At 41.0% G+C, this 22,972-nt stretch overlaps 1 protein-coding gene across 8 annotated transcripts in view; it reads left to right on the forward strand.

Moving 5' to 3' along the window:
- nxph4 (neurexophilin 4) overlaps positions 1 to 22,972 on the forward strand; it is a 100,640-nt gene that overhangs the window by 31,776 nt on the left and 45,892 nt on the right. For 2 of the 8 annotated variants that reach the window (XM_089134551.1, XM_089134550.1), the window contains one exon: positions 4,195 to 4,400. The exons of 2 other annotated variants lie outside the window; for them this stretch is intronic. Coding sequence is in view for 1 of the 6 variants with exons in the window: in XM_039654221.2 (XP_039510155.1) it covers positions 20,753 to 20,806 (54 nt within the window). In the remaining 5 variants the exon portion in view is untranslated. Of the gene's footprint in view, positions 1 to 2,614; positions 2,832 to 4,194; positions 4,401 to 8,957; positions 9,453 to 18,916; positions 20,807 to 22,972 lie in introns of those variants that run through there. 4 more of the 8 variants (XR_016169581.1, XM_089134554.1, XR_016169582.1 and 1 more) reach the window with 4 other exon arrangements.

Consider the following 22,972-nt stretch of genomic DNA (forward strand, 5'->3'; position numbering starts at 1 on the left):
CCCAACTGTGGGTCATTTTAACCCATTGCATTGGGTTAAAACTAACCCAACAGTTAAGTTATCTATTTATTATTTATAATACACTTTCAAATACAGATTGATTGTATAAAACAATAAATATCTCAACAGATATAACTTTAAATCACAAACTAAACATTGTGGAGCCTTTAATTTACTGTAAATATACATACTTGTGTTCACAAATTCAAAATACAGGCGGGTTATCACTAGAAGAAATTACCCCCATGCATGGTTTAAAAACAGTTTACCCAACAGTTTTGGTTTGGGAAAATAACCCAGCATAGTGAGTGACCCAATATCTGTAACCCAACAGTTGGGTTAAAAATAACCCAGTGTGTTTTAACTGTGGGTTTTGGCCACTTTGACGGAGATAAAACGATTCCTAAAACAGTCTGACATCGACTGGGAGAAAGTGTGTCTGCTGCGAGTGTGTTTGACGGGTTTCTTACGCGTTTAAATAATTAAATAATATTAGGGCTGTGCAAAAGTTAATTGCGATTAATCGCATCCAAAATAAAAGTCTGTGTTTACATAATATATTTGTGTGTGCTGTATATAATTATTTTGTATATATAAATACACACACACACATGCATGGATATATTTAAGAAAATATGTTATTAATATATAAAATATTTATATTTATATAATATAGATTATGTATTTATATATATATACAGAAATTAAGCGCAAATAATTCTTAAATATATACATGCATGCATAGGTATTTATATATACAAAATAATTATATACAACACACACAAATATACTATGTAAACACAGACTTTTATTTTGGATGCGATTAATCGCAATTAACTTTTGCACAGCCCTAAATAATATATTAATATAATATATAATTAATAATTAATATAATTAAATAATTTTGACTCATTTAAACCAGAGCTTCTGTGTGCTTTTAGTCCCGTCCGAATGACCGTGTGTGGGATCACGGATATATTTGATTTTTAAATCAATACATGTGCCATATTTTCTGATATGCCCTCATACGACTGTAAACACACACACACACACACACACACACACTTGTGCCTTTCGTTTGCTCTGGCACATTCACAATTGTGTATTTCTCCTGACACTGAACTTCATTTCTGCCGTCACTCTTTCCCAACGTCCCTTTTTAAATCTTTCCCTTGATTTTTCTTCTCACTTTTGCTGGGAAGGAATTCTTCTCCATCACACATCATTATAGGCTATCCAGCATTGTGTGTTCGTGTGTGTGTGTGTGAGGGATGTGACTGCTGTCTACTGTAGTAAAGGTGTATAATGAATAAAAGATGGGTCGGTTCTTGACTGACTGACATATGGTAAAACTATTGCAGACTAGTCCTAAAGCATGACAGCAGGCGATTTACAGGCCTACCGTCCGTCATTAACACACACACACACACACACACACACACACACACACACACACACACACACACACACACACACACACCTCATCTGCCTTGAGCTGCTGTCTTGAATTCTAGAAACTCTGTGTTAAATCCTGCAACACTGAAGGAAGAAATGATGCATGTGAAGCTTCATGAAGCTCCTGTGTGTTGTGCTCAAATCCACACACACACACACACACACATGGGATTGTTGAAGCCTCATTCGCTCAGGGCAGATTCTCCTCGTCTCCTTCTTGTATTTTTCTTCTGTCACTCAGCACTTCTGCTGTCGCAATCGCCATAATTACGAGATTTCAACTTATAAAAGCATTCATATTCTCAGTCATATTGTTCATATTCTCGTTCATATCGTTTGTCTGAGCCGTTTCCCCATGCTTTTGCACACCTGTCCTGATATCTGATGGCTGAAGACATGATGACTGACAGATCCTTCATAATCACGCTCAAGTCTCGTGGGAAAACTTGTAAATTTAACTTGGTACATCTTAAAATTGTGATTTATGCCATGAAAAAATCTAGAAAATAATTTTTAAAAATGCAACTATTCTAGAAGAATATTTCCAAGTTATGCTCAGCTCAAAAATATTTTATCAGCATATTTTCTTTATTGTATACTAGTTTGCATAATCTGCAAAATATAAATAATTTAAATAAAATAAGTTAAATTACGGTTTTTTTATTTAGCACTGAATTACAGTAAAATTTACAGTAAAATTACAGTACAATTTTTACTGTATTTTTAATTAAATAAATTCAGCTTTGATCACAGGAATAAATTACTTATTCTTTATTTTTTAGTTAAATAAATTCAGCTTTGATCACAGGAATAAATTACTCTTGACTATATACTGACATAGAAAACAGCTGATTTAAATTTTAATAATATTTTGTGATTTTTACTGTATTTTTAGTTAAATAAATTCAGCTTTGATCACAGGAATAAATTATACTTGACTATATACTGACATAGAAAACAGCTGATTTACATTATAATAATATTTTGTGATTTTTACTGTATTTTTAGTTAAATAAATTCAGCTTTGATCACAGGAATAAATTACTCTTGACTATATACTGACATAGAACACAGCTGATTTACATTATAATAATATTTTGTGATTTTTACTGTATTTTTATTTTTCCTTGGTGAGCAGAACAGACTGTTTCAACAACATTAGTGTAAATGTATATTTTTGCCGTTGTGTTTTTTGTGCTTCACGTGCAGTGGTGTGTTGCATGTTGTGCGCGCTCCTCTCCTATTGGTTGTACCTGCATTTAATTTGCATAAAATCCAACTTTTCCAGCATTGCATTCAGGAGTCACCAGAATTATAGACAAATCTGTCTGAAAACTGACATGTTTCCGGCCTCGGATGGCTGCAGATCACTATCCGTGAGTTTGTTGTTCCTGCAGCAGAATCTCATTGTGTTTGTCTAGAAACGGTTTTACAGAAGCAGGGAAATGAAGTTGATTAGAACACACACGCATTACTGCTCCCACGTAACTCGCCAAAAGCATGTGAAATGCGACAGTAAATCAAACGAGTCTCTTTATCTCTCCGGCGTGTCTCTGTTCTGCCTCTCGATCCTGCGCTTCTGCGGGCAGTCGGCACATTCATAATAAACGTCTGCATGTCACGGTTCAGTGTGTGTGTGAGTGACTGAACAACACGTCACAGAGATAGAGGACGATTAACCTGTGATTTCTAACCGGGGTCATGTGACTGCTCATTAAAGGATTAGTTCACTTTAAAAAAAACTTTTGCTGATAATTTACTCGCCCCCATGTCATCCAAGATGTCCATGTCTTTCTCTCCTCAGTCGAAAAGAAATTAAGGTTTTTGATGAAAACATTCCAGGATTTTCTCCATATAATGGACTTCAATGGGGTCCAAACGGTTCAAGGTCCAAAAGACAATTTCAGTGCAAACTGTTCAAATGGCTTTAAACGAAACCAGACGATGAATAAGGGTCTTATCAAGTGATACGATCACTCATTTAATAAATAAATAAAAAAGTTTAAGTTTTATAAGCGCAAATGCTCGCCTTGCTCTGTTCTGTGATGTGCGTTCGTGACTCTCCTGTTTGATCTCGTTCATCAAAATGAATGAATCTTTTTTCAAGTCATGACTCGAAGGGTCCTATTTAAGATTCATCGTCTGAAATCGTTTAAAGCCCTTTGAACAGTTTGCACTGAAACTGTCTTTTGGACCTTGAACCGTTTGGTCCCCATTGAAGTCCATTATGTGGAGAAAATCCTGGAATGTTTTCATCAAAAACCTTCATTTCTTTTCGACTGAAGAAAGAAAGACATGGACATCTTGGATGACACGGGGGCGAGTAAATTATCAGCAAAATTTTTTTTTTTAAAGTGAACTACTCCTTTAACTTTCTCTCTGTTGCACCCAGGGTTGTTTATATGTTTATTTTATCACACAAACTTTTAGATGTGATTAATTGATTTTAGAGCAATAATTATACGGTAATTAAAAAAAAAATCTGTTTTCTTTTATGTTTGCTATCTACTGTTTAAACTGCAGTTCTACTCATTATGTACTTTATGAATCTCCACGAGTCTCCTGAGCAGTGTGTGTGTGTGTGTGTGTGTGTGTGTGGTTTAAGGACAGGGTTACTATAAGAGGACAGAATATACAGTTTGTACAGTATAAAAACATGATGTCTGTGGAACATCCCCATTTAAATAGCTAAGTAAATGTGTGTGTGTGTGTGTGTGTGTGTGTGTTTTCACCCACAAGTGACCCACGTGTTGCTGAAGACCTGTCGTCTGATGTCTAATTACATGGGAGGAGGAACATCTTCCCGGACGTCCTGCAGTTCAGACTCTCGACAGACGGAGCAGAAGCTTGTTAAATATTTAGGCTTGAAAATCCAGTGCGGTTTCAGCAAACACACAGTCTGCGCATGAGACGCTCCAGCAGAGAGTGAGACAACGCGTGTGTGTGTGAGTACAGAGACGTTTCAATCTGAGTGTGTGTGTGTTAATAAGCAGTGGGGCGGTGTGGTCGGTGTGAGTGTCAAACAGCCGGGGAGCTCGTTAGGAAACATTTCGGTTAAAGCGTCTCCTCCTTCCTTCACCTCTGATTATTATAAAAGCCCTCACATACTTCATCATTATTCATACTGTGTGTGTACACACACACACACACACACACATGATCTCATGGGTTCAGCTCTACTTGGGTTTTCATTCACTCAGAAGACCACCGCAGTTTTAACTAATCAAGTTTAAGTGCTTTGTTCAGTTTAATCTTCTCGTAATTTACCATTTCTGTCTGAATTGATGTACAACTTATACAGTCCTAATATTCGGGGTCAGTAAGATTACAAAAAAATGAAATTATACCTTTTTTTTAAGCGAATCTAAGATTATATTTCAAATAAACCCTGTTCTTTTGAACTTTCTATTCATTAAAGAATCCTGAGGGATTCACAGGAATACATTACACTTTACTATATATTCACAACTGCTGATTTACATTATAATATTTCACAAATTTTACTGTATTTTTGATCAAATAAATGCAGCCTTGGTGAGACTTACAGACTTACAGTGATGTTTGGACACCCATGCTAAAGTTGCCTAAAAAGAGGAATAAAAAATCATCTTTTGGATATTGATCTTAATGCCTGAATTAGAAAAATGAGGAAAACTCCAACCTTTAAGGACACCAATTTTCTTTGTGAATGAATAATGTATCATAAATAAATAAATGTTTTCCTTAAAATAAGTCAGGACACCCCTATGTTAAATTCCCATAGAGTCAGGCATATTTTTATTTTTAAAAGCCAGTTATTTCATGGATCCAGGATAATATGCATCCTGATAAAGTTCCCTTGACCTTTGGGATTAAAATATCCCCACATCATCACACACCATTCACCACACCTGGGGTACTTTCCATAAGATCATCTTTCAATGCAAAGCTATTAGGCTAACTGAAGTAAAACCATGCCAATCTCTAGGTGTGGTGAATTTATTTATTCATTATACATTATTCATTCACAAAGAAAATTGGTGTCCTTAAAGGTTGGAGTTTTCCTTAATTTTTTTAATTAAGGCATTAAGATCAATATCCAAAAGATGATTTTTTATTCCTCTTTTTAGGCAACTTTAGCATGGGTGTCAACTTATTCACACCACTGTAAGTCTCAAAATCAAGTATAAACAGATGCCAAGAAAACTTTATTTTTTGAGGAACAGTCCTAAATGTGTCTAGTGCTGAAATATTAGTATTTGTGTTGTGTCTTTCCTCCGCCTTTACATGTTCAGATGTTAAGCAGAATATACCGAATACAATGATCTCAGTAAAGTAACACCGTGGTCTTTCTATCTTCCCCTTTCCAGCATGAAGTCTCAGTAATTAACGAGTCTCTCCACAGTTTCACGTTTTAATTGCTCGTGCCAGCTGACGTCTCGCTCCTCTCCGGGTGTGAAAATCACAAAATAATATATTCTGTGCAGTTTGTGCTTTCTGTTGTCCTCTCGTGTGGACAGTTGTTTCGTTTTGTTAGTTTAGTTATTAATCCACACAGGCGGAGACTTTGTGAAGTTAGTGTGTGTGTGTGTGTGTGTGTGTGTTGCGGAAGAGCGCTCGTCACATCCGGGCGCGTGAACGCAGAATAATGAATGTCCCGAGCTGAATGTCCTCACGCTAGGACGGCGGTGACCCTCGGTGGTTTCTCTGTGAATAATGAGAGATCGATGGGGTTGTTCTCACTAATCTCGGGTGTGAAGAGAGTCGCGGACGGCCTGCCCGCGCGAGCACCGTTATTAAGACCCGCTGAAATCAGAATGTAAGTTTTGTAGCTTTTAGTATGAATATGTTAGCCTTACGGTTATGAATAAGCTGGTGTGCTCCAATCTCAAAGCAACGACAAAATTCGCATTTAGGAGATCTATCAGCGTTCAAAACTTCCACTAAAATGGATCAGGGATTTTATGACATTAGCTTGTCATCACAGCTTTTGTCCAATCAAATGCTCTCTAGAATCCGAAGCTCCGCCCCCTATGCTATAAAACGACCGTTGACGCGACGCGACGTCTGAGCATTATGTGCTGGTGTCAAACACTCCAGTTTTATTCAGTTTTCTATCTACTATTGAATCATCGGCGCTCGGATCCTTTTTTTTTTTTTTTTTATTGAAATAATTATACATTACAGTAAATAGCAAAAAAATACAACATAATTAAAATAATAATACAATAAAGAAACAAAAAACAAAAAAAGAAACCGGTATGAGATCATGAAGTCAATAACATAAAAGCTTCATATAAAGACCTCGTACGTTTTGCTTTACTATTTTTTAACCCAAGAAGTAACTCACAATAATTTTTCATTTCTATCTGAAATAAAAAAAAAATTGGTTTCCCTTTAGCCCATTTTTGTTTGTGTATATGATATTTCCCCATAATTTAACAACAAAGGCCACATTTGGAGGTAAACTTTGTCTATTAAAATAAAAAAAGACATCTTTTTCAGAAAAAAAAATTTCATTCCTAACCATTTACAAAGAAAACATTCCATATCGACCCAAAACATTTTGCTATAAATGCAATTAAAAAATAAGTGGACAATCGGCGCTCGGATCCGCTTCCATGGTTCTGTCAGTCTGTGAGGTAAACTAAATGCGATTGGCAATTTGAAAAGGGGGAGGAGCTATTCAATATGTCCCGCCTTTGCTTCCTGGGAGTATAAAAGGGATATTATAAACTATGATATCAAAGCATGTTTTTAAATGCCTTAAATAAATAATTTGTTTATTTTGGACACCTTTATTCAGTTTACATGAGCTAACAATGAACAATACTTCTACTACAACATATTCATCTTATTTAATGTTAATTCCAACATGTACTAAAGCCTGTGGTGTAAATCCAGTGTTTAATGTTGTTTTTAATACGCTTAAACCGTGTGTAAATTCGTAAGTGGACTGAGTATTTCCTCCTTAAAACTGCAGTGCACCAAAGACAGTCTCAAAAACACACTTTGAAATCGCTGGTGTTTCTGACGTCACAAACCACCTTGGAACCAATCAGATCAACGTGTGATCGACAACCAGTGGATCTCTGAGTGGGTGGAGGCGGGGCTCGTTTGCATATTCATAGAACCACGCATACTAAATGAGGCGAGGGTGTCGAGTTACATTCAAGATATTTTAAGGCATAACATTACACTTTACACTCATTGCACTTTATTTGGATTGTCCACTTCACATCTCCTCTCGCTCTCACTATTAGTAGACAGTTCGGCTCAGAGTAAGTTGGCAAATTTACTTTTAGTCAGTAGAATATCTGTTGAAGAGCATCAAAATAAAGTGTATTAAAGATGTTAAGAATTTATCAGAGTTTTCTGTTGGATGAGACGCATTTGAAGTAGAGCCAGACCGATATTATCGGCCAATATTAGGCATTTTCCAAACTATCGGTATCGGCAGTTATAATGGCCGATAAATGAATATTTCAAAAATAGAATAAAAACAGAGGAAACACGCTTGAACCATGTCATGAGTGTTGGAGTTGTATAGTTTGTCCACCAGAGGGCGCTCTACACCGTTCCTGTTGGCAACACTCGTTGAGTTGGTCACGAGACATGCATTGCTTGAATAACAATTCCCCATCAGTTCTCTAAACTCAAATAAGCATGACAAAATTTGTGACTATCAGTTTGTGACTGTCCAGTTTAAATAAATAAATAAATAAATAAAATATCGGCCGATATATCGGAATATTGGATTTTAAAACCCAAAAATATTTGTATCGGTATCGGCCTTCAAAATCCTTTATCGGTCGGGCTCTAATTTGAAGTTGCTGAAATGTCTGATATCCAAACACCAGCGACTGCTAATTCGTTTAGTTTTACTTGTGTTTTATCGTGGTAAACTGTAACGATATTCCACTATAAAAAAACAAATATAAATGTAAACTAAACTCCAAACAGACACACTCGACTTGTGTAGCGTGTTTCAGATTATTGCATGTGTTCTGGTGTGTTATAGAGAAGAGAGAGAGAGTGTGTGTGTGTGTGTGTTCTACCCATCCTCTATTCTGTTGGTTTTTATGGCTGTGTTTGTAAAGCTCTGAGTGTGTGTGTGTGTGTGTGTGTGTTTTGCCCCTGCTGGTGTCAGCGATGAGACGCCGGTGTGTGAGGAGCACAAGTCAAGTGTCCGACTGAGACTCGGTAGAAGCGAGTGTGAGATGATGGCGATTCGTTGCGGAGAGATAGAGAGCGTGTGTGTGTGTGTGTTTCAGTCCCTGGTGGAAATCTCATCTTTAGGGAACATCTTTGACTAGATGATCCTGCTCATCGCTGGTGTTGAGTCTCTCTCTCTCTCGCTCTCTCTCTCTCTCTCTCTCTCTCTCAAATGTGCTTTATTGGCATGACAATTGTTTCATTGTATTGCCAAAGAAATTCCAATCATCATACATGTACATATACATACATAAAAATAAACAGTGTAATTCTCTCTCTCTCTCTCTCTCTCTCTCTCTCTCTCTCAGTGTCTCTCGCCCCCCAGAGAGCTCTCTTCTACCTGTCAGTGTTTCTGCCTCCAGGCGTCTGATCCAGGGGAGGGGGGGGGGGACCCGGCTGTCACTGTGCCCGCTGGAAGAGTCACCTTTCTGGGATATGAATCCTAATGAGGTGGGGGGGAGCCAAGACAGATGGGGAGAAGTGGAGGTCTGACAGGCCGGCGCACCGCTGAGCTGCCACATTATTTTTGGTCATAGTTACTTAAAAATACTGTGCTATGAATCCAGCAGAGGCACAACAGCGACCAGAGCCTCGTGTGCTTCTGATCCCAGGACAGCTTTAATCACACGATTCAATGAAAAAATAGGGGCGTTTAAGAAAATGGGTTTCCGAAAGAGTCTCTTCTGCCCACCAATGGTGCGTTTGTTTGATCTAAAATACAGCAAAAATTGTGAAATATTATTTTAATGTAAATCATCTGTTTGATATGTGAATATACAGTAAAGTGTAATTTATTCCTGTGATTTTCAGCATCATTACTCCAGTCTTCAGTGTCACGTGATCCTTCAGAAATCACTCCAATATGAGGATCTGATGATCAAGACATATTTGTTAAAAATTATACATTTTTTATTTTTCAGGATTATTTGATGAATAGAAAATTCTAAAAAACAGCATTTATTAGAAATAGAATCTTTTGTAACATTAATTGTAACTTTAATTTTTATTGTTACATATTTAAATTTTTTTCTAAACATAGTAACCCCAAACTTTTGATCAAAGGTCTTTATTACTTTGCTGTAAAGTAAAAGTTCACTCGACTCGATTGGGATCGGATAAAGTTATGCTAAAATATCTGATATACAAACTTTTAAATGACGCTTTACTAGTGTTTTATCGAGGTAAACCGTAATTCTATTCCACTATAACAAACACTATAACAGACATTTTTTACAGTGTCAATAACATTTCTTAGTTTCAATAAATCATGCATTAAATTAATGCATAGTATAATAAAAAAAAATGCATAGTAAAATAATGGTTAGGCAAAATCTTTAAATGTATTATGTTAATAATACTTCTATAGCACTGCTCTTCTTCATGCATGTGTTCTCAGTCTCCAGAATGTGAAGCTCTTCTTGAGATTGGCTCTGAAACACAGAAGTATCGCCGATTAATGAGGACAGATTGTGCAGAAATCACTTCTCTCTCCTGTCAGCGCGATATAATATAATCTCATTCCTCTACTTCTACCTGACACCCATTACACGTCTGTCTCTCAGCCGGGGAGATATCGGCCAGAATCGCATTAAAATGACAAAGATATGATCATAATTCCTCTAAACATCCCAGTCGTGCAGTTCTGAACACATCCGAACAAACACAACTATACGACAGGCTGGACTCGTGTTAGTTGGCCTTATAGAGGGATGAACACACACGGCCAGCGGGCGAACGAGGGTTTTACACGAGCAAAAGCTCTCGTTAGAGGTGTGTGTCCTGTGTCACCTCATCATGGGATGTTGCTGAGCCTGGAGACACACATTCCAGCAAACACACACACACACATATACACATCACCAATGTTCACGGCAGACTTTAGAATTGGACTAGCAAATTCTGTTCGAGATTTGTCCGTCAGACGGTGGTTTTCTTCACAGTTGCAGCTTAAAGTCACCATGAAATCAAAATTGACTTGTTTTTATGTAATATTGCATGATTTATCGGTGCACATCATCATTATTGTGTTAATAATGTAGATCAGAATCAGTTCCTCTTCTCTTCTCAGGTGATGTGGGCGGGGCTATAACCTGTCACTCACATGAGATCAGCCAATAGCAAACCACAACTATCCAGACTAAATCAAGCCCCGCCCACATTTGATCTTGTTCCTGAAGCGATTCACTCGATATTCGACACAATAGAGGAGAAAATACCAGTTTCGTTTTTAAAACCTTTGTTTTATAGCAGGTCTTTTTTATTTTTGACCTCTGAATGATGTTTTGGCACCACCGGACCGGTATTGGGAAATCTTAATAGAAAGTTTGTCTAAAGTTGTCTGGTCTTTAATAACGTTCGTGGAACCTTTGGAATAATGGAGGCTTTTGTTTTGTAGTCTATCCTATATTTCTTTTATATTTTTATCTTAACTTGGGAGAAAAGGCATCTCGTCCTCACACGAACTTGATTGTGTGACTCTAAACTCCAATAACGGCGCAGAGGAAAGTGTACGCGGGGCGGCCCTTTAATATTAAACTGTTTTTCTTCTGCAAACAAATGAAATAAACCGCCCTGTGTTCTCTCTCCTAATCGATAATGCTGATAGTTTATATTATCATAAGGTAAAAGTCAGCAAAATGCTAATGTAAGTTTCTCATCAAAACTGAGCCGGCGTACAGAATCACAAAAACATTAATTTATTTCACTTCAGGTGTAAAGAACATTAATGTTGTTCAACTTTCAGCGGTGACAGAAGCAAACCAAAATAGTGAGTTTTTGTGAAGTTCTCAGCTCGTTTGGTTTTTGACGAGTGGCCCATAGATTTTAAGGCTCTCTGATTGGTGTTCTTCTAAAGTGAATCTGGCTGGTTCTGATTTTAAATTGCACGGATGTAATTAGCCATTTAGCTTTGTGATGGTGATTTACTGTTGGTTGCGTTCTCTCTGCTGGCGACAGTGAAGTCTAAACAGAGAATCTTTACAGTGTAATTTTCTATTAACGAGCGACACAATCTAAGCACCTTCAGCACTTCACTGATGCTGGAGAAGTCAATACATGCATGGGTGTTTGCTTGTTCGTTTTAATGAACTTTTTGGTTGTTTTTTGTTCCACACATTATTATTTATATATATATATATATTCTTAAAGCTGTTCCAGCTAACGGTGAAATGTTCTGGCAAGGTTCTCTTGTTCAAGTGCCATAAATTAAGTTATATGGTGTTTAGTAACATTCTCAAAACATACGATATAATTTTTTCCCTCGTTTTACTAAATAGTATGTCAATATAATAATTTGTTTTACTAAATCGTACTTGCGATATACTAATTCATTCTCTGTTTTACTAAATTGTGCATATGATCGTTTTACTAAATCGTACGTACAATATAATTTGTTCCCTCAGTTTATTAAATTGCACATACAATATGTTAATTAATTTATTAAACCGTACTTACGATATACTGTTCCATTCCCTCGTTTTACTAAATCGAATGTGCGATATAATAATTTGTTCCCTCGTTTTACTAAATCTTGCAGACAATGTAATCATTCCCTTGTTTTACTAAATCGTATGTACGATATAATCATTTGTTTAACTAAATCGTATGTACAATATACTAATTCATTCCCTTGTTGTACTAAATTGTGTGTAGGATCATTTTACTAAATCGTACTTACGAAATAATCATTAGTTCCCTAGTTTTACTAAATCTTCCGTAAAATACAATGATTCGTTCCCTTGTTTTACTAAATCGTTGTTACGTAAAGACTAGGAAGCAATAGCAAGTAAAAATGTTTATTTAACACTCAGTACACTGTCCACAGACAAGCAGAATGAGACTCCGTTCACAGTCCTGGGACTAACTGTAACTCCTTCCACGGTCGCAGACCAGCAGGGTAGTGACGCAGGGACTCGATGGTCAGATGGATAGTGCAGGTGAAGCGGGGGTGACGAACGACAGACAATCCAGAACATCCACGGGAACACAGACGGGAACAATGAAGGATACTGGAACGCAGGGGGATCTGACACCGGACATCACAAACAACGATCTGACAATGGAGATGAGAAATGGGTGAGATTAAATAGACCGGGGTGATAGACTGCAGCTGGTGGTGAGTGATGAATGAGTGAGCTCTGATGAGCGGCCACGCCCCTCTAATAATCACACACACACACAAAACAACAGAAACACGAGACCTGAAGAAGACATAGGATTTACCAACCGTGACAGTACCCCCTTCCCTAGGAACGCCTCCTGGCGTTCCCAGACTCCCTTACCTGTCGATTGTAATCATCAATAAGGGAGTGATCCAGGATGTCTCTAGCTGGGACCCAACTTCTCTCCTCCGGACCGTAACCTTCCCAGTCCACCAAGTACTGTACTCCGCGTCCCCTCCGTCTCGAGTCCAGAATACGATTAACCGAATATGTGGGTTCCCCATCTACGAGACGCGGCGGGGGGGGAACCGGGACTGGCGGATTAATGCGAGCATAAAAGACGGGCTTAATTTTAGAAACATGAAAGACGGGATGGATTCTCCTGTACGCTGGAGAAAGATTCAGACGGACTGTCACCGGACTAATGATTTTGGTGACAGCAAACGGGCCAATGAATTTAGGTGCGAGTTTATTAGAAACGGAGCGGAGAGGAATATCCTTGGTAGAAAGCCACACTTTAGAACCGACGACGTATACGGGAGGCTTCCGCCGGTGGCGATCGGCTTTGGCCTTGGTGCGCACCCCCGCTTGGAGTAGAGTCTCACGGGCTCTAGTCCAAGTGCGGTGACACCTCTGGACAAAGGCGTGGGCGGAGGGGACCGCGACTTCGGATTCCAGACTGGGAAAAATAGGTGGCTGGTAACCTACACTACATTCAAATGGTGAGAGGCCCGTGGCTGACACTGGCAACGTATTGTGGGCGTACTCCACCATAGAAAGTCGCTGACTCCAAGAGGAAGGATTCTTGGACACCAAGCATCGCAGTGTTCGCTCCAAATCCTGGTTGGCCCGCTCAGTTTGACCATTGCTCTGGGGATGGAACCCAGAGGACAGACTGACCGTCGCCCCCAGAAGTTTACAAAACTCTTTCCAAAATTTGGATATAAATTGGGGTCCCCTGTCAGAGACCACGTCCGTCGGGAGGCCATGAATCCGAAAGACGTGGTCAATGACAGTCACCGCTGTCTCCTTGGCTGAGGGTAATTTGGGCAAGGGGATGAAATGGGCCGCCTTCGAGAACCGGTCCACCACGGTCAAAACTACCGTGTGACCCTGGGAGGGTGGGAGGGCGGTGATAAAATCTAGTGCGATATGGGACCAGGGTCTCGAAGGCACCGGCAGCGGTTGGAGTAACCCGTCCGGAGGTCGATTGGAAGTCTTACCCGTGGCACAAACTGAGCAAGCCAATACAAAACTGCGAACATCACGAGCCATGAGAGGCCACCAGAATCGTTGCTTGACTAAAAACATAGTGCGATTTACTCCCGGATGACAAGCCACATTGGAACAATGACCCCACTGAATAACGCTGGACCGTAAACTCTCCGGTACAAACAAACGGTTCGGTGGGCAACGAGTCGGAGGCGTTACCCCTTCTAAGGCCTTCTTGACCTTCGATTCGACCTCCCATGTGAGTGTAGAGATGAATAGATTCTCAGGTAAAATGCACTCGGGAGTGGACGGGCGATCGGAACGGTCAAAAATGCGCGATAAAGAATCGGGTTTGATGTTTTTGGAACCCGGGCGGTACGAGATAGTAAAGTCAAAACGTCCGAAAAAAAGAGCCCACCGAGCCTGCCTGGAATTGAGTCTTTTAGCCGTACGAATGTATTCCAAATTCTTGTGATCGGTCCAGACGATAAAAGGTACCCCCGACCCTTCTAACCAGTGGCGCCACTCCTCCAATGCTAACTTGACCGCCAACAACTCTCTGTTGCCAATGTCATAATTGCTTTCGGCAGGGGATAAACGATGGGAGAAAAACGCGCAAGGGTGCATCTTGTCGTCTGACGGAGAGCGCTGGGATAACACTGCACCTACCCCCACCTCTGACGCATCGACCTCCACCATGAACTGACGTGATGGATCAGGGGTTATCAGGATGGGGGCTGAAACAAAACAACCCTTCAGTTTGGCAAACGCAGCTTCTGCTGCGTCTGACCACCTGAACGTCGTTCTGGGGGAGGTCAAGGCGGTCAGAGGCGCGGCTAGTCGGCTGAAATTGCGAATAAAACGTCGGTAAAAATTGGCGAACCCCAGAAACCTCAGTAGGGCCTTACGGGAATCTGGGCTTGGCCAATCCACCACAGCCTTAACCTTGTCAGGATCCATGCGCACTCCCTCAACCGAGATGATGTGACCTAGGAAAGGAACAGACTGTGCATGAAACACGCATTTCTCCGCCTTGACAAAAAGCCCATTCTCCAGCAACCTCTGAAGCACTCGTCGAACGTGTTGCACATGTTCCTGGAGAGACGAAGAAAAAATCAATATGTCATCCAGGTAGACATATATGAACTGATCGACCATGTCTCGCAACACGTCATTGACAAGTGCCTGGAAGACCGCTGGGCTATTGGACAAGCCGAAAGGCATGACCAAATATTCAAAGTGCCCCCTAGGGGTGTTAAATGCGGTCTTCCATTCATCCCCCTCCCTAATGCGGACCAAATGATAAGCATTTCTTAAATCCAATTTCGTGAAGATAGATGCTCCTTGCAACCTCTCGAAGGCTGAAGACATCAACGGCAAAGGATAAGTATTCTTTACCGTGATGTTGTTCAGCCCCCGGTAATCAATACAAGGTCTCAACGATCCATCCTTCTTCCCCACAAAAAAGAACCCCGCCCCCGCTGGAGAAGAGGAAGGGCGGATGAACCCCGTTGCTAGAGAATCAGAAATGTATTTCTCCATGACCTCTCTCTCCGGAATCGAGAGTGAATATAGTTTGCCCTTAGGCGGAGACGTACCTGGCAATAACTCTATGGCACAGTCATAGGGACGATGCGGAGGGAGAGAATCAGCCCGAGACTTACTGAACACTTCCTTCAGATCCCGATACTCCGTGGGCACGTTTGATAAATCCACCGTCTTCTCCTGTAACACATGAACAGAAACAGACGGACAGGCAGAGACAAGACAGGACTTATGACAAAAACTGCTCCATTCTGATATTGCGTTGAGTTGCCAGTCTATCTTGGGATTGTGACGGGTGAGCCATGGGTGACCAAGGACGATGGGGGCTAGCGGAGTGTCCAGGATGTAAAATGAAATGGTCTCTGAGTGATTGCCTGAAGTGGTGAGAATAATGTCTTCCGTAACCAGGGATATAGTGGGGAGTTTAAGACCATTGAGGGCGTGAACGGCGATCTGATGGGTGAGTGGTTTGAGGGGAACTTGGTGATTGCGTGCGAAATTGTGGTCCATGAAGTTACCTTCGGCTCCCGAGTCCAAAAGTGCATGACAATCGTGAAGGTGGTTGGACCATCGGAGTCTAACCGGAAGGAGAGTTGATGTCGATGAGGTCTTCTCGGCGGAGATCCCACCCGATAGTAGCCTCATACTTACTACCGGGCTGGGCCTTTTAACGGGCAGTTGTAGGCAAAGTGTCCCGCTCCTCCGCAGTACAGGCAGAGGCCCTGGGATCTCCGCCTCTCCCTCTCCTCCCGGGAAAGCCGGGCTCGACCTACCTGCATGGGCTCGGGATCGTGGATGTGACTGACCGCGTCCCCACCTCCGGCACGAGAGCCCTCGGATTCCGCCGAGGAGCAGCAGTTGTATCCTCTCCGCTCCACTCGCGACAATCTGGCGTCCACTCTCAGTGCCAATGCGATCAAGTCGTTGAGCTTGGTTGGTAAGTCCATCGCGTAGATCTCTTTCTGGACGCGGTCAGCCAACCCATGCAGGAACATATCCCACTGCGCCTCCTCGTTCCATTTGCTCTCCGCCGCCAGGGTCCGAAACTCGATCGAGTAATCTGACACCGAACGATGTCCTTGGCGCAACTCGGCCAGCAATCTGGCCGCTTCTCTGCCTCCCAAGGCACGGTCGAAGACCCGTTTCATTTCGTCGGAGAGCTCTTGGAACGAGTTACAGCAGTTCTCCTTGTTCTCCCACACCGCCGTTCCCCATAGCGCCGCTCTCCCAGTCAGCAGTGTCAGCACATATGCCACTTTGGTTTTTTCCTCTTGAAAAGTTCTGGGCTGGAGAGAGAAGTGCATGGAGCATCTGGTGAGAAACGCACGACAAAAGTTCGGTTCACCTGAGTATGTCTCTGGAGTAGGTAAACGTGGTTCCGACTGGGAGGGGTCCGCTGGTGGAATTTGGGGAATCGGCGGTGGAACTGGCGCAGCGGGAGTACGTAGCTGTTGTACTTGCTGGGTGAGCCCGGACACCTGCGTCACTAACGCCTGCACCGCACGAGCAGTCTCGTTGATGTTCCTCTCCTGATTCTCCATCCTCCGTCTGCTGTTATTGACGAATTCCTCCAGCGTCTCGGAATTGCCACTCGCTGCTTCCATAGTTGGTCAGATCGTTCTGTTACGTAAAGACTAGGAAGCAATAGCAAGTAAAAATGTTTATTTAACACTCAGTACACTGTCCACAGACAAGCAGAATGAGACTCCGTTCACAGTCCTGGGACTAACTGTAACTCCTTCCACGGTCGCAGACCAGCAGGGTAGTGACGCAGGGACTCGATGGTCAGATGGATAGTGCAGGTGAAGCGGGGGTGACGAACGACAGACAATCCAGAACATCCACGGGAACACAGACGGGAACAATGAAGGATACTGGAACGCAGGGGGATCTGACACCGGACATCACAAACAACGATCTGACAATGGAGATGAGAAATGGGTGAGATTAAATAGACCGGGGTGATAGACTGCAGCTGGTGGTGAGTGATGAATGAGTGAGCTCTGATGAGCGGCCACGCCCCTCTAATAATCACACACACACACAAAACAACAGAAACACGAGACCTGAAGAAGACATAGGATTTACCAACCGTGACAATCGTACATACGATATAATAATTAGTTCCCTAGTTTTACTAAAACATACTTTTGATATAAACATTTGTTCCCTCGTTTTACGAAATCGTAGGCTACTAACTAAATCGATATAATAATTCACTCCCACGTTTTATTAAATTGTGCGTACGATCATTTTACTAAATCGTATAGATATAGCCTAATAATTCTTTCCCTCGTTTACTAAATTGTGCGTACGATCATTTTACTAAATCATATATGATAATTAGTTCCCTCGTTTTACTAAATCGTAGGTAAGATATAATAATTCCTTCCCTCGTTTACTTAATTGTGTGTACAATCATTTTACTAAATCAAACATATGATATGACAACGCTATCTCACGACCAATGAGTGATTAAAAGGTGGCTAATTCGTACGACCGCACTCGTACGAATTTGTACGATTTGTCCAAACCCACGAGATGGGTTGGTTTAGGGGCGGGGTCAGGGGTATGTCATTCATATGAATTCATACAAATTGGGCAACTATATACGAATTTTGCAAAAATGAAACTAATTCGTACGATCGAGGTCGTACGAATTGTCACGAATTAGCCACCTCGTAAAATTCGTACAAATTGCCGTGAAATCGGGTTGGATATGATAATTCGTTCCCTCGGTTTACTAAATCGTGGGTAAGATATAATAATTCCTTCCCTTGTTTACTTAATTGTGTGTACAATTATTTTACTAAATCAAACATATGAAATGACAACGCTATCTCACGACCAATGAGTGATTAAAAGGTGGCTAATTCGTACGAATTCGTACGACCTCACTCGTACGAATTTTTACGATTTGTCCAAACCCACGAGATGGGTTGGTTTAGGGGCGGGGTCAGGGACATGTCGTTCGTATGAATTCATACAAATTGGGCAACTCATAAAAAACAAAACAAAACAAAAAACGTAAAATATGTACAATTTAGCAAAAATGAAACTAATTCGTACAATTGAGGTCGTACGAATTGTCACGAATTAGCCACCTCGTAAAATTCGTACGAATTGCCGTGAAATCGGGTTGGATATGATAATTCGTTCCCTCGTTTTACTAAATCGTACCAACGATATAATAACTTGTTCCCTCGTTTTACTGAATTATACTTACGATATAATAATTCACTCCCTCGTTTTGATTTGTACACGAAAACAAGAAAGAACTTATTATTTTATTGTTCACATCATGTAATAAAATGAGGGAATGAATTAGAACTTGCTGATTTCATTCGCGGCCACGATGTGCATATTTTTTCCTGCATGTCACGTGCGAGACTCCTTAATTTTGACATTGTTCGGATTTTTTTATGTTTAATTGGACGTCCAGGATTTTTTATTGTTACTCAGAGAGCATTCAAAAGTTACATTCCCATAATGTTTGCAGTCATATGGAATTTTCGCTTCGCTTTCACATAACCAAGAAAAAATGTCCATTAAAAAAATTATTAATAGCTAAAAAAAAAAAAAAGGTGTCCTTTAGATTTTATGAGGAAATACTATTTAAATAGCCGTTTTATAATGACAAACTATGATTAAAACGTGTGTTTACAAGGTGAAAATATCAGATACGGTTATTTGGCATGTTTGTGCATAAATCCGAAATGTTCTGCTCTTCAGTGTTTGTCTGCTCGTATATTCGTCCATTCATACACAGAGCGAGTGTTATAGAGGCGAACTCTCTCCTCTTGTCGTTCTACAATGAGTGTGTTGATTTGCAGAGAAGAAGAGAGCGGAGTGGAAAGTTGAGTTGATATGTGAGAAATTGCGTTCATTTTTCCCGGGCATGTTCATTCATTTGTGCTAAAGCGCGCGGCGTAGTTCTCTGAGAAATAGCAAACGCGCGCGCCAAATTCACCTGCCAAGTTCAATTCTGCACGAGCCGCCGGATCCCAATGGAAACCAAACCAACCGAACATTTATTTCTATGCTCCAAAAATATGTATCCATGAAGGCCATTAACTTGTGTTTTCACCTTCTTGCTGTTCTTGTTCTTGTCTGGCGCCGTTGGTTGCATTCTGCTTCAGTATCTCTTTACATCAATCATATTATCTCACAATTATAATAGTCAAGTGGTCATATAGTCTAACTCGAACCCTAACTTTGCAAGTCTACGTTCAGATGTTTTCTGTCAGTCATTCGCAAGGGGGCGATGAAGGGCTTCAGTGGTGGCCATCAAATATCTGCCATCTATCAGATGCGCGTAGGTGAACGTTGAGGCGTCGCTGAATTATCACGCGCTACTATAGATGCGCTTTATTTCCTCTCATCTCCGATCTCCGTGCTCGAGTGCATGCATTCTGGTGAAAAGAAAGACCCCCCCACCCCCCCTCTCTCTAGCTACATGACAGCGCTGCTAAATAATAAGAAAAAGAAAAGTCATGAACGGAATGTGTCCCGCGCACAGATTGCGCGTTCCATATTTTAACAGCGCGTGAGACAAGATGCACTTTACAGCCATTCAAAATTAATCTGTAACATTCTGTGAACTCGAATTTGGAAAAATGTGGTCTGAATTTTAAAACTTTTTTTTACCCAATGCAAAATAATAATAGTAATGGGAATATGAGAGGAGGAGTGTGCCAACTTTTGGCACCGCGCGGCGCGCATATGAGAAAAGACGCACGGGAGGGTTTTTTTTTTCACCTAATCGAGATATTCACACATTCAGCGGTTGAGAGAGAGAGAGAGAGAGAGAGGGCGAGAGGGCGCGCGCTTTCGTGTGAGAGAGAACGCAACACAGTTTTATTTTTCAAACACGGAACGCGCGCGGTAATGAGGGCATTAAGCGCGAGCTCCAGCTGACAGAAGAACTTGCCACCGTTCGTTCCCACACCAACTTTTCACCTCCGTAACACCCGAAGCCCGCGCATGGATGTGCAGTTGACTAATGACCAGGACTCCGAGAGCTGAGCCTGCGTGGTTTGCCGTGATAACTCCGAGAGCGCGGCTTTATCGTGACAGTGTGTGTGCGTGTTAAAGCGAGTTCTTCCCCGCGGATGGGTTTCGGCTGGTGATTTGTGTCCGGTTTATGTTCACTCAACACGGGACTAGTGTTCTCTAGGAACGGTGCGATGAGGCTGCTCTGCTGGAGCGTTCTGCTGCTCATCCAATGGATCCTGAGGAAGGTATGAAGCTCGTTTCTATGAGTTTAGCGTTACGGGTTTCTGTGAACTTGCGGGAGACTTTCCAAATCAGTGATTGCGCGTGAAGTGATTGTTTTTGCGCAGTTCTTTAACAAAAACTAAATAAATCACGGTGATTTCAGGTGATGCTGAACGCACTTCATCAACAACAGGAACAATCTCTCAATATATATATATATATATATATATAAAACATAATTCAGGGTTGTTTTGACCCAAATTTGTGTCAAATATGGACGAACCCAACCGTTGGGTTGAAAAATGTACTTTGAAAACGTAACCCAATGTCTAGGTTTGTTCATATTTGACCCAAATTTGGGTTAAAACATCCCTGTATTTTTGCAGGTGTATAATATTCTGAGGATATAGTTCACTCAAGCTCTTAAAAATAAAGTTTCTATATTGGTTGCTTAAAGAACACCCTTTCCATTGGGATCTTTAGAGTGGGAAAAAAAAAGGTTAGAAATTGTCACTAAAATGTTCTTTGGGATGATAATTCTATGGCATTGCTCATTTTGAAGAGTCAAATATTCATATTCATATTTATCTAGCACAGTCTCTAAAGTGCATTTGTGTATTGAGGTGTTGAGATGTGAATTTTAATATTGATACGTACAATTTCACATTCTTGCTCAGAATCTGTTGTGTGTGTCTCTGATAAACAGGCATCTGTGTGAGCGGCTACACACACATCTTCTGGTTTGGCCCGATGTGAAGGATACAGAAAAGGCCACTTCTATTGCCTATATTTATGTTATTTATTTTCACGTTCATGCATCAAAAGGGAAATCATATAAAATCATTTTGCAACATCCTTCTTTTGAGAAGACTTGTGCATGTGACGGAAAAGCAGCTTTTTTTTGATGGCTTACCTGAGATAAAACATTTCCTGATGAAGTTTCGTCATCTGATCTGTCTGGAGACCGTCGTCTGACTTAAAAGCGTTTTTATCATGAAAGGCCACACTTTTCCCTGTTTAAGATCTGGCTTGTCAGACAGTGTGTGTAAGGCGTTCACTGAGGAGTCACACACACACACACACACTCGGCTGGTCTCTGTGTTTTTGGGGTTGGGCATGTGCGGTTTATTAGGGCTCAAGCGCATCTTATTGATGATCCCATTACCTCCCTCTGTAAGTGTGATCATGTCAACGGTAAACCGCAGTCTTTACTGAAATATGGCTCCAATCTTTTATTCTTGCACGGATCCGCTTTATTAATGTCTTTATTCTCCTCTCCACGTTTGTCCAATATAATCTGGCTTTTTAATGTGGATTAAAGATCCATACCTCATGAACTGAGTGATTATTAAAGCATAATTTTACTTTAGCTTACATTTTTATGGCAGCGAGGCTGTGAGATCCATCTCTTGGTGTTTGTTCCCACAATGCAACTTTGTATGCAACTTGCATATCATATAAAGCGTCTGAGTGTTTTACACGTCACATGTGTGCGCAGTGGAACGGTGTGTTCCTGCGTTGTGAAATGAATGCTGTCTTATCCGCTCCTAATAAATGGATCCAATTTACAAAGCTGCATGTATTTAAAGAAAGTTGCAGCAGCAGGAGGTTCTTCACACACACACACACACACACACTCATGCTCAAAGCTCACCGTTACTCCAGTAATCCATCATATTAATGATGAGAGCAGTCGTGTTTCTGACTCCAGCCTTTATTGCAGAATTAATGTGTAATCTTTGATTGATATGATAAGAGGATATTGTGTTCCTGTTAAAGAGCAGTGCTTGTTCAGTGTAGTCGATCAGAGCGGTGTGTGTGTGTTCTGTGCTGCTCTCGCTGACTGACAGATGATGGGAGCCGAGTGTTATTAGATTATGGCGTTGTGATGGTTATGAAGAGCGGAATGGGGATGATATGATTTAAGGCTGGACTAAAGAGGCATCATTTTGAGTGTGTGTGTGTGTCTGTATGCATGCATGCGTGTGTGTGTGTGTGTGTGTGTGTGTGTGTGTGTCTGTATGCATGCATGCGTGCGTGTGTGTGTGTGTCTGTATGCATGCATGCATGCGTGTGTGTGTGTGTCACGTTTCTGTATGCTTTCGTGTGTGTGTGTGTGTGTGTGTGTGAGAGAGAGAGAGAGTGTGTGTCTGTCTGTATGCATGCATGTGTGTGTGTGTGTGTGTGTG

Source organism: Pimephales promelas, chromosome 8 (genome assembly GCF_988280905.1).
Source record: "Pimephales promelas chromosome 8, fPimPro1.hap1.1, whole genome shotgun sequence".
Taxonomy (NCBI): domain Eukaryota; kingdom Metazoa; phylum Chordata; class Actinopteri; order Cypriniformes; family Leuciscidae; genus Pimephales; species Pimephales promelas.